At 50.6% G+C, this 15,410-nt stretch overlaps 1 protein-coding gene across 1 annotated transcript; it reads left to right on the forward strand.

The window, feature by feature from the left end:
* The first annotated feature begins 33 nt into the window (after positions 1-33).
* On the forward strand, positions 34-12,468 carry mybbp1a (MYB binding protein (P160) 1a). Its single transcript, XM_053847954.1, has 27 exons — positions 34-251; positions 719-814; positions 994-1,077; positions 1,150-1,224; positions 1,295-1,402; positions 1,536-1,726; positions 1,817-1,984; positions 2,061-2,178; positions 2,263-2,552; positions 2,644-2,754; positions 2,828-2,953; positions 3,094-3,297; positions 3,462-3,570; positions 3,636-3,729; positions 4,919-5,076; positions 6,331-6,459; positions 7,593-7,733; positions 7,895-8,068; positions 8,248-8,405; positions 8,480-8,614; positions 9,976-10,054; positions 10,436-10,567; positions 10,635-10,703; positions 10,791-10,904; positions 11,652-11,753; positions 11,822-11,946; positions 12,016-12,468. Exons 1-27 carry the CDS (start codon positions 75-77, stop codon positions 12,371-12,373), a joined length of 3,825 nt encoding a protein of 1,274 aa, XP_053703929.1. The 5' UTR covers positions 34-74; the 3' UTR covers positions 12,374-12,468.
* The last annotated feature ends 2,942 nt before the right edge of the window (positions 12,469-15,410 follow it).

Consider the following 15,410-nt stretch of genomic DNA (forward strand, 5'->3'; position numbering starts at 1 on the left):
TTTGACCCGGAAGTAGTACGCGTGTGTGAAACACGTGCTTCCTGTTGCGGCAGCATGGGCAGAGATCGCTGGTCATGTCTGTAGAGATGGTGGAGCTCTCCAAGGAAGCGGCTCCGCCGGTCCGAATCACCGGACTACTTCAGCAGAACCGTGTTTTCCTCGATTACTTTTGGGATTTGGCTAAACCGGACCAGGAGGTTCGACTGCAAGCCGTCAAGAACTTGATCGAGCACCTGAAGTCTAATGACAAGGTAGATGGAGTGTGTGTTGCAGTCACGTTGGCAGCAGACGCAGCCGCTAGAAAACACCAAAACAGCCTTTATTCATCCTTTTATTCCTTGCTGTTAGTTGTTTTAAAAATGCTACTACGACAAACCTTCCACATTGTTGGCTGTATTGTCAAATATTAGTTTGTGTACTGGCTCCTGCGTTGTTGTTTAAAGTTGTTTAAATACTAATACAGTCGACTAATATATTACAGTTACATTAACTCTAGCTGCTTTTTATTTCAGTTAATTTTCACCACGTCACGTTTTATTTTTCTTCACGGAAGCTTGGACCTCGTAGTTTGTCTGAAATGATACTGCAAAAGTTAACCCTGTTTCTTAACTCTCACACTGAACATTTCACTGTGTGTGTGTGTGTGTGTGTGCGTGTGCGTGTGCGTGTGCGTGTGTGTGTGTGTGCGTGTGTGCGCGCGCGCGCGTGTGTGGGGCAGGACGATGAGTTGGAGTACACGCTTAAGAGGCTGGTGGATGGACTCGGTCACACTCGAGAGGCCGCGAGACCCGGGTTTAGTCTGGCTTTGGGTCAGGTAGGTGGTCAATGCTGGGGTTGATGGAGCTTAAAGGTTTCAAGTTTTCATAAGTGTTCTGTGTCTGGAGCTGTGACTTAAAACTATGAGTCAAGTTATAAGTGTTTAGTTTTTCCTCTTGCATGTTTTTATTTTTAATATCAAGTCATTTCATTTCATTCCTTTGTTTATCTTTTCAGCTGCTGAGTGCATTCGATGACATCACCCTGGAGAGTGTCCTGGGCAGAATCAACGACAAGCACGATGTGAACAAAGTGAAAAAGGTCCTTATATGACAAAAAAAAAAGCGTTCATAAACTGATGTTCATCGAATCATCTTGGTTTGTGTCTCTTAGAAACTGGTCAGAAACGCCTTGTTTGGGAACCTGTTTGGGGCCCTGGCCCTGCAGCAGTCGGGACGCCTGGCTAAAGTCAGTGGCACTTTCTTACAGGTTTGGAGTTTGTTCATTCAGTTTGCTCACTGTCTAGTGCTCTGTGCAGGAACCTCAGGCTGTGTTGGGCTGTGTGAAGCTGCTCCAGAGTCTGACTGAGCACAAGCAACACCTGAAGGACCTTCCAAACAAAACCATGATGGACATCCTCCACGAAGTTAGTCCCCACCTCCACACTCTCTCTCACTGTCAGCTCATTGGTTTCTACTCATCCCACGGCTTGAATTCGGGGTCATGACCTTTACAAAGATCTCTCAAGGCTGGAACCTGTTGTTTGATCTCCTCTTCAGATTCCAGAGGAGGTGTTTGAGGAGGTTCTACTGGGAGCCCTCAAGACGGAGCTGGAATCAGCCTTCCAGACGCCGGAGCAGCTGCAGCTGCTTCTGGTTGCTCTGCAGAGGTTCCCTCACACACTCAAACCCAAAAAACTGAAGAAGCTGCTGGGCTCCTCCACCATCATAAACACAGAGAACATCCCAAAGTAAGATCCTCTTCCTGTCCACACACCTACGTCCGTCGACGACGGCTTCCCCTGAAACTCACCCAGCCACTGATGGTCATTTCCTCTCAGGTTAACCGAGTTGCTGAGAGCAGCCGGACGATCAGTGAAGAAGGAGTGCATCCTCCCGCCCGTGGCCCTGGACCTTCTGAAGCTCTCTCTGAGGGAAGACACTTTCCAGCTCTTCTGGAGGAGCGCTATCGTCAACGGGCTGCTGAAGGACTCGCCTGGACCTTCTCAGTGAGTCAGAGTGGTGCATGGCTTGGTCAGCAGTGATGATGATGGAGGTTTTCCTGACGTTGTCGCGCGCATGCAGCTACCTGAGCCTCCGTCTCCTGGGAAGTTCTCTGCCGCTTCTGTCTGCTGAGCAGCTCAGGGAGGTTCTGTCCAGTGAGGTGATGGTGCAGTACGGACATCATGTCATTTCATCTCAGGTTCGTAGCTACACGGGTGAAAAAACAGAGTCCATTTCGTCGAGCGCTAAATGGTAAAAGAGCTAGCTTGTTTGTGATCTGCAGAAAGAAGAGCGCTTCAAAATGGCTCCAGAGATGGAGGCGTACGTGTCGGACTTCATGCAGGGTTGCCAGGAGTCGGACCGTCAGTTGGCGGTCATGGTGGGCTTCTCCTCCCTGGCCCACCAGGGTTACCCCGTGGTCCCGTCCGTGTGGCGGGTGGTCCAGCACCTTCAGCCTGAAGCTCTGCAGAGCTACGTCACCTGGTTAAAGAACATGTTCCTGGATCCTCAGATGGAAAAGCTGCTGGAGTTCAGCACCAACAAGCAGAAACGTGGTCGAGACATCAAGGAGCCGTAAGTCTTCACAGCGCATGGAGGTGCTGCTCGCACCAAGAGCCAGAGAAGCCGCCCTCACCGCTCACCTCTGCGCCGCTTCCTTCACCAGGAAAGAGACGCCGGTGTCCCGTCTCAGGAAGTGGATCGTGTCGCGACTGGCCTCCATCATCGACAACCATAACCTGAAGAAGCCCGAGAGTCTCATCATGGACGTGGCCAGGTCCGTGCCAAAACTCCTTCCTGTGGCGTAGCGTGCAGCGCTGAGTCAGGAGTTTCTCTTCCGCTGTCCGCAGGTTTGTCTTCTTCCACGCGTTCTTCACTGCCAAGAAGAAGATGGCCGACATTCCTGAGACTGGAGAGAAGCTCTCTGTGCCCCTGGAGGAGAAAACCAAGCTTGTCATCCTCAACTCCTTCTTCGGGTGAGAGAAACTTCAACTCAATTTCAGATGTTCTGAGCAACTCGGTTCCTGCTGTGACGCTTCAGTTGCTGCCAACTTTAGCTTGGTTCAGCAAACTGAGTCACTGAGCGACGCGCTGAAGCAGAATGTTTCCCGCGCAGGCTGCTGATGTCCATGCACCACATGCCGCCCGCCGGGGACTCGGCTGAGGTGGCCGTCAGCTCCAAGCGGGCTCTTGGTGTGACGGCTGACGGCACCATGTGGATCCACCACCTGGTCCAGTTTGCAGACTCCCTGCTGAACCAGCCCAAGCACGTCCAGAGCAGCCGTCCCTTCAGTCCGGAGCAGAGACAAGCCTGGGATGGGTGAGAGCCGACTGCTCCGCTCTAGTGCCGCCGGGTCAGAACCACCGGCAAATGCTGCTGCAGAGATGATGGTTCTAGATCCAGAGTCAAGATGAATTCAGAGCGTTTGTGGGCTGATTCACATGTGGTTGACGCTCCTGTGACTGTCTTCTCCTCTGCTGCAGCATGATGGAGTCCGTGTCCAACCTGAGCAGGAAGTCCAAGCGAGGCCAGCTGGCAGAGGGCAGAGCGTTCCAGCAGCTCTTCCTGCTGGTCGGGATCCACCTGTTCAAGGTTGGTGACTTGTGGCGCTGGACCTCCTGGCTGAGGCTTGACCCTCTGATCTGCTCGCTCTGAAGGCGCCGGACGAGCTGCTGGACATCATGAAGGACCTGCAGAGCTGCGTGGACAAGGCTCAGGAGAAGAAAGCCAAGAAGAAGAAGAGGAAACAAGGTGCCCACTCATGACGGTTCTGCAAAAGCCTCAGACCCACTGGAGGGTTTCATGAATTTCAACAGCCTCACACCTACTCTGAGCCACAGGGCTTTAATATTCGGAGCGCGGCGTCAAGTGTCAAGTGATTTCAAGTGAAGCTCCTTCACGACTCATATCTTTTGTGGTGCGTCTCTATGGAAACGCACACTGAAGCTCGAGCATTATTAGAATTGTTAAGGAGGTCAGCGCTTCACTTCCAAACAAAAAGTGACTCAGAGCCTCTTGTATCCTTCTGGCTTTAACTAGAGACATGACTTTATTGTGTTGAAACAACGTCGCGATGCCAGGGAAGGTCCTCGGAGGAGGAAGTCAGAGCTCAGACTGAAGCTTACAGTCGGACTGTAATCCTTGTTGTTCATGACATCGCTGCTCATTTGGGGCATAAAACAGAGGGTCACACCCGAAGCTTGAGTCCAGTTAATGGTACTTTTTTTTTAAATTTCATTGATCAGATTAGAGGGATTTCAGCGCCCCCTCTGGCAGACCTACAGAAGCGACATGGGGTCTTGATTTCTTCCCTTTTTTTTCCACTTCTATTTTTTTTTCCCTCATATACACATGATACTTTGATACTAGTGGAATTTTATTTTATATTTCATTTGAATATATTTGTGTACTTTTTTAAAAATCTACTTTTCACTATGAACAGTCGGAATGTCTCTTTTCCTCTAAAGTTCAGCGTTAGCAGGTTTCTTTTTAAATAACAATTTAAATAAAAAATGAAAGCGTCATCAGAGCACCTCGGTGTGCGGACCGGACCACAGGCCCTAAACTGAAACTGTCCGGTGGGAGTCCGTGTCCTGCTGCACCCTTGCTGGTGACAGCTCAACTGTGATTCTCAGAACCAGATGGTGACACTTATGCTAACAATGGACTCTTGACCTCCAGGTTTTGCACTTGTTTTCTCCATTTCTTTGCACTAAACTCTCCATGAAGTGTCCCTAAATGGTTTCCTGGGGGACCATGCCTTTGCACCCCCCGACAGAGAGGGATGTCTTGATGGTGCAAGTGACCTTTGCTGGGGTCTGATGCGTGTTTGCGTGATGATAACAGAAGCCAGTGTGGTGCTGGACTGAGGGGAGAGGACGGTCAGGGACCTGACTGGAATCCTTGTTGAACAAATGGCACTTTCTTCCTGCGTCCACAGATCCAGAGGCGGAGGAGCCGGAGTGGGTGGAGGTGTTGGTGGACATCCTGTTGTCCCTGCTGTCTCAGCAGAGCCGACACATCCGACAAGTCTGCAAAACCGTCTTCTCGTCCGTCTGCCCCCATGTCACGGCGACGGCGCTCACCGCCATCATTGATGTGAGTAACCGGCCCGTGAGAAGAGCAGTGGAACTCTTATGACAGATTAAGTCCTCGGATCTGGCGCTTCGTCTCAGGTTCTGAAGTCCTCGACGGACTCTATATTAACTGATCTGATGTGAAGACGGTGTGTGGCTGGACGGCACCGGTCCAAAAGTGACTCACATGCTGATGCATACCAACTGAAGCAGACTTAACTCCTGGAATTATTTCCGGAGAAGATCAATATTCAACTGGCTCCTCGCGAGCGGAAGGTGTTTGGAGCGCAAGCCTCTTCAGAATGAGCCTCGCTGACTCTGCATCTTTTAAAACCGCGTGCCAGCGTCCTAATGTGCGCGCTGTAAAATATAACCCTGCTGCTGCAAATTCAATCGGAGGGAAAATAACCTGTGCCGTTTCATTTTCATTTGTTCCGGTTCCACGGCTGGCCGGGACCTTGACCGCCACGCCGCTGTTTTCTGCCGTCCCATGGAGATGTGAGCGTGAACCTCCACGAGCACGTCTGAAATCACACCGCCATAAAACACACTGGAGGGCGAGACTAACTGCGCTCTGGGCTTTAACTGGTGTCAGGAGAGGATTGCTGGAGACTGGGGACGTAGCTTTTCATTTGCAGAAACTCTGGAGCGTTATTGATGCGCTGGACCAGTATTTTAACTGGAGCTCCAGCTGCTACTGACACACACAGACACTTGCATCGCTATCCTCGTGGGGACCACTCATGTCCATCACCTTTCCCCCCTAAACCCAACATTGGTGCAAATATTCTACAGTTTGGTGTCTTCAATTTTGTGCAATTTTCCAGAGCTTTGTGTAGAAATGGAATGTGGGAAAACACGGTAATGGCTTATTTGGCTGTCCAAAACACTAGACTCACCTAGCCGGGTCATAACTGAGTTTCAGTTTGGTTCAGCGATTTTGACGTTTTACCCCTTTAATAGAGGCTTAAGCTTGTGGGGTCCAGCCAAATGTCCCCACAAGGATAGTGTTTTGTCAAGAATTGGTCCCCACAAAGTAGGATAAACAATCCCACACAGTGTAATGTATAATATATCCGTTTGATCCCCAAATTAAAACCCAGTTTCTTGCAGTTGAGAGAAGAGACTGAGTACTTCCACCCAGACATCTTTAAATGTGACACTATATTAGTGGCGTTGATATCTCCCTCTTGTTTTCCGTTTGGACTGGATGTGACCTTGGCCAGCTGACACAGTCATGATGTCATTGTGCTAATTTGTCTTTGCTTCCGTTCAGGTTCTCCGCCCAGACCAAGACGACGAGGAGGACAACGCCGTCATGGTCACAGATGACAGTGAAAACCTGAAGAGCTTTAAAGCTAAAGGAGAAGAGGAGGAGGAGGACGATGAAGACAAAGAGATGGAGGTTGGTGCCGAGTGTTGTTGCTGATGTACCTCAGTGCTCTTCATTATTGAACGTGTTTTTAAACCTCTGCTTCCGAAATGTGCTTCAACTGTTGCAGTGAGTTACGGGTCTTGTTTTGTGTGTCGAGGGAGCGATTAGTAGACTTTGGCTGTGTCCCATCTCTCCCCCTGACCCTGGGTGGCTCTGCGCGTCACGTGTCAGTGTGGTGTGTCCCACTCCTCCTCACTTGAAATGATCCCTTCAAACCCATGCGGCTCCGGAGCTGACTTGAAACCAAGTGGGAATATGAAGTGTGAAGAGATGTCCAGGAGACCAAAGGACTTGATTTCACAACAGTGTTGGCCAGGACAACAGGGACATGTTAGGAGCCAGGACCACTCTTCCGTTTGTTGACTTTCTCTGGTGTCACACGTCAGCGAGCCAAATGCTCCACCGTGTCCCACAACATCAACAATACAACAGGGATGTTCAACAGTAGGTTTGGATTTCTTCTGAACAAACAGTGGGCTAGCATCCAGGCTAACGTTAGCATCCTCACACCTCTGACACATCTGTCACCGCAACATAGGCTCCGGCCATTTCTTCTCTGTTGGTTCACCAAACCAAGTGAGATGATCAGCCCGATGCAAGAAGTTGCAGAAATATTGGAGCTGTCATTTCCAAAACGATGTCTCCAACACTGGATATGCAGGAAACAAGACACAGCACAGCAGCCAATGACACGCTGTCTTTACGTGTGACGACATGAAGTGTCGTGGAGGGCGCTCAGAACCAAGTGCTCATGTTAAATGCAAGTGTAAGGGGGAGGAGTGGGACACAGCCTTTGTCTTGTGATCCTCATAGGGTCATATCACCGGCCGAAAGGCCCATTTATGCTCATGTTCGTCATGTTCGTACGTGACGGGAGCATGAATGGGCCTTTATTCGGCCCTCGGGCCTCAGGTTTGATGCAGCTGGTTCAGCAACAGGTTCAAGATCATGTTTGATGTGTTTAAACTTGGGCTAATGTGACACCCACCTGTCTGGTCATGTGACCCACTTGTTGCCCCTGACCATGTTTATTCACCTGAAGCACTTGGTCCTGGAAGTGTGGTGGGGTCAGTGATCGCTGTCTTTTCGGCTGGTTCCTCCAGGTGGAGAAGTCGGACGAGGACGACTCCGATGAAGACGACGACGACGACGACTCGGATGACTTGGATGAGGACGACGATGCGATGGTGGACCAAAACTTCCGGCTGCAGATGATGAAGACCCTCCAGAAGAAGAACGCTCTGGTGAGTGCTGCTTCACTCCTGCTGTCTCCTGGTGTGTTCAGTGAGGTGTGATGGTGGTGATGCTTTTCAATCTTTTACCTGAAATGTGCCAGTGTCTGTGCCTTGAGCCTTTGGACGTGTCTGCTCTGTTTTGCTCCTCTGATAATCGTGTGTGTCTCCAGCCCTCAGCTGGCGACAGCAGCAGCGACGAGGACATCGATGACGACGCCATGATGGAGCTGGACAAGAGTCTGGCTGCCCTCTTCACCGAGCAGAAGAAACGGGTCCAGGCCAAGAAGGACGAGAAGGCCAAGCTGAAGAAGGAGAAGACCCTGGTCCGAGAGTTCAAGATCAAGGTACGAGCCATGGCTCAGAGAAAAAAAATGACATTTCTAGAAGAACTGCTGACTCAGAGGAACTCGACATGACATGATGTTCTTTCAACACTGACTGCCGTCAGTTGGTGGAGTTGGTTAGAGACATGATGATCCAGTGAAGGACGTGAGATGTTCTAAGTCCCACCCTGTGCTCGCAGGTGTTGGATCTGGTGGAGGTGTTTGTCGCGCGGCAGGCCGGCAGCCCTCTGGTCCTGGGTCTGGTGGAGCCTCTGCTGTCCATCATCGAGAGAGGGATGAGCCCCGGCAGCGACCAGCAGGAGCAGGACTTCCTCCGCCGAGCCGCTGACATCTTCAGGTGAGGACCGCGGTGCCGTCATTTGGTCTTCCTCACACGCAGGTCCGGCTGTGTTGACCCGAAGTGTTTGTCAGGAATCAGCTGTGCAGGTCCAAAGTGTACTGCAAGACTGCCGACGACAGACAGGGGGAGCTGCACGACCTGCTGAGCAAGCTGATGGACAAAACCCTGAAGATGTCCGAGTCTTCCGTGGCTCTCTACTACTTCAGGTGAGCAGTGACGCCCCCCCCCACCCCGCTCCATCTGTCCTGATTCACCAGTTTAGTTCTGCTGACAGCTGCCTTCCCTCCACTTTTTATGTTTGCTTTCTTTCCTTTTTCCTTCTGCTTTTCTTTTGAATGAAAAATGCCTGCGGCGGCAAGTTGGGCTGCTTCAGTCACGCCCGTCATCTTTCTCCACAAATGAGCAGATGGCTTTCATCCAGCTCGTACTTTTAGTTGATTTAGTCGAGCTGATCATCATATACCAGGAGTTATGAGCCTCGTTACCACGGCAACCGTTGGCCACTTGATTTATGAGGCAGTGAGTGAACAGGCTCCGAAAATCCAGTCGCAACTTGGTTATCAGTGACTCCCTCATGCAGCCTTTGATTTCACCGCACTTTCAACTGATGTATTTCATTTCTCATGTATGATCCAAACAGTGTCTTGTTTCTTTGAACCACAAATGGTTGTGCTGGATCCTGGCACTGAAGATGTGTCATACTTTCATATTTTCATTCATCTTATAGTGTGACATTTTCTGCATGAAGTGATTCACATATTCATATTGACTCTTTATTGCTGAATATTTGAGCATGTAAACCAAAATACAGACGCAGAGGTTGCTAGTCATGACCGAAAAATTGAGATCCCTGATCCTCCGACGGGTGGCGGCTGAGGAGTTCTGTCACTCGGGAGAGACTTGGAGTAGAGGCGCTGCTTCTCTACATTGAGCGGAGCCAGTTGAGGTGGCATCTTATGAGGACGCCCCCAGAGGCCTCTTGAGGTGTTCCAGGGGTCGACCCGTGACCAGATGGAGGGATGAGACCTCTTCACTGGCCGGGGAATGTCTCGAGATCCCCCAGTTGGTGCGGGTGGATGTTGCCCGGGAGAAGGGTGTTTAGCTCAACCTTCTGAAGCTGCTGCCCAGCAATGGATAAGCGGATTAGGAAGTTGCTAGTGTTTTGCCCGTCTGAGCGTTTATGGCGTCTCTGAATGAATTAATCTTTTTTTCCATTAGTGTTTAGTCATGGGGCTGAAATGTATCTGGTCTGAAAGTCGTGTCTTTTGCTGCCCAATGGAACAGTGCACCTCAGCAAGTCCTGGCCTCCCCCTTCATCCGTCTTCACAGTCGCTCCTTCATCATTCATCCTGACCCTCATTACTGGCCTTCCTCTGCTGAGCCTCTGCTCTTCACCAAACTTCTCCACATCTTCGTCCTCTGTGCTCGGTTCTGATCTTCTGTCTCCTCAATAACAGCCTAGGTCTCTGGCCTGGCTCCCCCGACATGTCCGCTCTCACCTCTCTTCCTCTGCTGAGGTGGCATGTGAGTCAGGTGGTTAACACGTGTCGCACGCTTGTGTCTGCAGCGCCGCCCTGTTCGTGGTCAAAGTCCTGCGAGGTTCTCCTGCCGCCGACGCCAAAGAGGATCCGAAGAAAGAGGCAGACGTGAGTCAACCTTCCCGTTCGCCCTCTGACCTCCGTGTTTACCGGCCGCGCTCAGATGTGCCGCTAACCAGCCGACGCACGAAGCCCATTTGAACCAGTCGCACCTCGTCTTGCTTAGTAGGTCGCAGGTCAGAGACACGGACGTCTCATTAAAAGTTTACTGGCTAATCCCTGCGGAGCGTGGAGACGCTCTGAGTTTTACTGGGTCAGGAAGTGGGTCAGCGCCGATGGCTCGGCCCCGTTTTGCACATGGCTTCTTTCTATTAATACTGGGAGCAAGTCTGCAGGTGGGACGCCGCTGAGGAGGATGAGCTGTCGTGTGTCAGGGCAATGTGAGGTTTCACTCATGAGTCTCACTCACTGCATGTTCCTGGTCTTCAGCTGAGCTTCATGGGCAAAGTGGACCTGGACCGGGTCAGCACCATCTTCCGCGAGGCCCTCACCTCCTTCATGAGCAGGAGGAAGAGCCCACTCACCACGCAGATGTTCACCGACCTCTTCACCAGGTTCCCGGTGAGTGTGGAGTCTCAGCTGTTTGTTTGCTCTTCACAGTCGTCATGCAGCGCTGCTCCTCCTGCAGGTCCTGTGTGTGAAGCTGCTGGACTCAGCCGTGCAGAGCATCACGTCTGGAGTCAGAGACCACCAGCAGGTGGGCAGTAGAGCACGTGTGCGGCCTGGTTCCGCTGGTTTCACGCCCGCAGCTGCTGAGTTGGACCGTGTGTGCTGGTGTGTTCAGGGTCAGGCGTGTGTGCTGGTGCTGCGGGCGCTGCAGAGCCGGGAGGTGCAGCAGTTGCTGAGCGGCCATCCGTGGACGGAGCAGTGCGAGAAGGTGACGAGTCAGCTGGCCGCGGTGAGTCGATAACCCCAGCTGGACGTCAGCAAGTCAGACTGTGGAAATCAATGAGCGGTCGGCGTCGGAGCCTGCCACTCGGGCCGCGGCGCTCTCCTGCAGCTGAGCGTGACGCGGCTTTAAAAATGCATGTCGGCGAGTTACATGGAGACGAGCGTGTGCCCCTGAATTATTCACCGCCGCAGATGAAATAATAACAAAGCGATCGTCCTGTAGCGACTCGTCCGCTGAAACCCAACTCGCCAACACCTCCTCCTCATCGACCCGAGGGAACGCTCTACGTTACAGGAGACTTGTTCGACAGGAAGTCCATGAAGCTGCTGACGTGGATGACGGTGTGAAGCGGTCAGACGTGGGTGTGGATCCAAGTCGAAATGAGACTCGGACTTGATTCTATATCGAAGGCAAAACTGCCAGAAGTGGAGTTTATATGGTGCAATAACAGGTCACGTTCGTGGTGTCAGCAGGGCAGCGGGTCTTCCTTTTTCAAACCGTGATCTGGGTTGTTTTCCTGCGCCTGACATTGTAGTGGGCTCCTGCTTGCACTGGTCAGTAGGCAGCGTCATGTCAGGGTCAGCGGGGGACCTGGGTTGGACCCTGAAAGGTTCCTCACCTGGCTTGAACTAATGAGTTCATTCAGTTGTTTCAACTTTGAACAAACAAATTGTTAGTCATAATGTTTTGGCTCTCAGATCATTGGGACCTCGCAGCCTTTAATGAGGTGGATAATGGAATGTTTCTCCTCAGTCTCTGGAGAACCTTGGTCAGATGGAGAACAAGCTGGTGAAGGAGAAGGTGGTGAAAGTCCTGGAGCTGGCTCAGTTCCTGGTCAAGACGGTTCAGCAGCAGGTCGGTTGTCTGACTTGCTCTCGTGGCCAGATGTTCACGTGCTCACCGAGTCTGCTCTGCTGCTTCAGAAACTGTCTGTGGACTTGAGCAGGCTCCAGAAGGTCCTGGAGTCGCTGACCAGCGTCGTCGCCTACCAGAAGACGGGGAAGCTGGAGGACACCTACTGGGCGCTGGTGAAACGCTTCGGTGTCATGTCGGTGTTCCTCACACCTCCTCACACCTGATGTGGTTCATCAGCCATAAACCCAGTTTGTCTCGACAGGAAGCCCAAAGCAGAAAAGACGAAGCCGCTGATGGAGGCGGAGCCAGCTGCTGACCAGCAGGCGCTCCCCAAGAAGAAGAAAGGTTTCCTTCCAGAGACAAAAAAGAGGAAGAGAAGAAACGCAGCAGCCCCAGAAGCTGAAGCTGCAGCGGAGAACGGCGCCGAGTCTGCAGACAAACCCCAGGCAGAGAAGGGGCCGAGCAAGAAGAACAAGAAGAAGCGGAAACGGACGGCAGAAGGTGCCGCGGCGCCGCCGCAGCCCAGCGCCGCCAAGAAGAGCAAGATGCAGCCAGGTGACAAACCAGCCAAGAAGAAGAAGAAGAAAGCCAAACAGAAGAAAGAGGGAGGACAGAACTGAACAGACACTTTCTTAAAATGATTCTTAAAGTTGTTTTTGCTTGATGTGAGGAAGTGAAGAGATTATTTTCTGTTATGTGAAAGAATAAATGTATCTCACTTCCTGGAAAACATTCGGCCTCGTGCATTCATGTTATGGCTTCACATCCTGAAATCTCAATAACCTTATTATTTGAAGGTTGAGCTGTGCACAACTCTCCTCCTCCTGGAGGTCAGATCGTGTCAGTCCACCTCTGAGTCACATTTATGGACTGATGTGGCGTATCATGATGAAATATGTCGGCGCAACCTCTCGTACAGTAAACAAAGGTGCTGCTTCCACCGAGGTCCGATCCAGCTGTCAGGAAAAATGATGCCTGGAGCCACAAATGGATTAGGGTCCAGATGAAGTGGAGCGGACCATGAATCTGCCGGAGTGTCGAGCAGCTGCCTCGTCCATCACTAATCTCATCTTTAGGACCCGGGTGCGGGAGCTTGTCAGCGGGAGGTGCCGCAGCATTTGTCAGACCTCGACGGAGCAGAGCAGAACCGGGCCGAGTGTGAGCCCAGGGGCCGGACTGCTGGATGCTGAAGTAAAGCTATTTTTTTAAAAGGGAAGGAGAAGACCTGGATGGTGTCCAGCGTGAGGAGCACTGAAAACACATGTGATTTAGCTGCTAATAGGACTGTTGTCTTTAAAATGATCTTTAAATATGAAAAAGATATATGTTTATAAATAAATCAGAAACATGTTGGTACCTTGAAACCAGCCTGGAGTCCTTGATGTGACGTAAGGGACCTTGTGAGGTTGCAGAGAAAATGTCAATATTTTTCACCATGACTATGGTAATATTGATTATTTTGTATTGTTTCTAATGGAACAAATTATCTGAATTTTATTTCATCATATTTTGGAATTACTTTCATTAATTCATCCTGCTAAACATATTGATTTATTTATTTTCAATTTTACCCAGCAAATTAAGTCTTTTTTAATGTTTTTTTATTTCTGTTTGTTTCCCCTGAAACTCTCCTGATGGACATAGGAGACGTAAACATTTTTAAAAATGTGATATTTATTAATTGTGATATTTAACTAGTTTAAAGATACTTGCTTTACTTCTATTTTTTTTCTGTGCAATGAGGAGATTTAATTTTCAATAAAGCAATGGTTCAAATAAAAAATAAAGATTGTATCCCAAATAATGTTGAATATTTGCTTTTTTATAAAAAGATACAAATAAACAAATCCTGCATATCTCTTGATCGATATTGAAGATCTTTTCACATCAATATCAATTTGTTAATGTGTTCATTCACACATTACAAGAACACTTTTTTGCACAGGATTATTTTTTTCCGTGAGAAAGGGAGAAGTTAATAACATTTTAATAACATTTCACCGATTTTAGCACTTCCAGTATCTCACTGTGTGAGCTCTGAACCCATCACGCTTCAGATCCAAATGCATTGATGCATTCTCTCCTCCCACCACGACAGCAGGAAGAACCTTCCTTCACTTCCCCCCGGCGCGTGTCTCCAGATGAAACCATTCAGGGAGCAGCTCCACATGAAGTCCTCGGCTGACGTTTGGCTGCTGCCGGACCTGCAGTCGGCGTCTGATGATGACAAATGATCCGGGCTGAACTCCTGTGTCACGGCGGGATCAGAGGCTCCCTCTCCACCCAAACGCCCGGCTTCTTCTGTCATCTTCAGTCTCTGGTGTCGCTGCAGTTACGGTGGCTTCCTGTGCCGAGGGTTGCTGCCACGACCAGCTCATCAATTAGCGCGGCCGATAATTGACTCGCAGAGGAGGACGGAGCTCAACTCTATATTGATGTGGGGCGACTCGATGAGTAATGGGACCAGATCTGTGGAGAGACCCGGAGCTACAGTCTGAAAACTTCTGGAATTTTACTAGGTCTTTGCCAAAACTTTCCTCGAACACTGACCAAGAGCAGCAATATGTGCTCAGGTTTCCTCCCACAGTGGTTGTGGGCGAGCTCTGCCTCTCACCCTAAGGAGCTGGGATCCAACTAGAACCTTACCCAGAAATCCGCAGGTGGCAGTCGCGCTGTGTGACTTGCATCAACAGAGTTGTGGAGCCAGATGGTCATTCAGAACATCCCCTTATTTAATCATCTGTCAGAATCGCTCACTCGACATTCAGACAAACCCAGACGGTCACCTGCTCCTCAGCAGATGAGAACCGAGGCCACTGATGACCCACGGCTGTGAAGAGCAGACTCCCTCGCTCCGTCCTCTCACTCTAAATGTAACACAAACCAGGCTATTCCCACAGCCGGCTGAGGTCCCTGAAGCCTCCCTGCCTCTCTATATTTACCAAACCTGTCCTCCTGCCGCGACTGTCCCGTCTTCTCATCCACCCACCACATTTGATCCACATTCGGCGGCACAAGCGCAATGAACTGAGGAGAAAAAAAGCGTTCACTTCTTACCTCCAACCTCCTCAAGAATGTGGACTCGAGGGAATTCCACTGTCAAGCCACTTTACTCATTTGTCCAGCATCAATTCCTGCCCTTTGACCCCCATCGACTGGTCTGCGCTGACCTTCCGTCGTGGACGCTCCCTCCCACTGACCCAACTCTGTCCTCGCTAACTGCCATCCATCTTTATCCGCCATCATTCCATCCATTTAAGCGAGTCACCTTGATCCGGCCCCCCCCTCCACCCTCCGCCGACCTCCCGGCCGGACCAGGTCCAAGACAGAGTTGATCTCTGACTGACTTTTATGGTGCTGGAGTGCTGTTCCATTAGGAGCTTTTATTCTGATGAAAACATGGCCGCCCTGCCCCGAGGAAACATGTTTAAATACATTAGTCATCTTTCATTGATTTACCTCTGATATCGCCGCCGAGATAAATGCTTCCATTCCGGTGCACTTATGCCAATGAGGCGAGATAGACAAACGGGCTTTCAGTACTTCCTCCAAGGCTGGACCGCTGCCCGGGACTGCTTCATATTCCCAGGGTTCCTTTCTGCTCGGGACAATTAAGAACATGGTGTTCTGGTTGGGGGCCAAGCCTCTGACTGGTGC

This window comes from Synchiropus splendidus, chromosome 17, assembly GCF_027744825.2.
Source record: "Synchiropus splendidus isolate RoL2022-P1 chromosome 17, RoL_Sspl_1.0, whole genome shotgun sequence".
Classification (NCBI taxonomy): Eukaryota; Metazoa; Chordata; class Actinopteri; order Syngnathiformes; family Callionymidae; genus Synchiropus; species Synchiropus splendidus.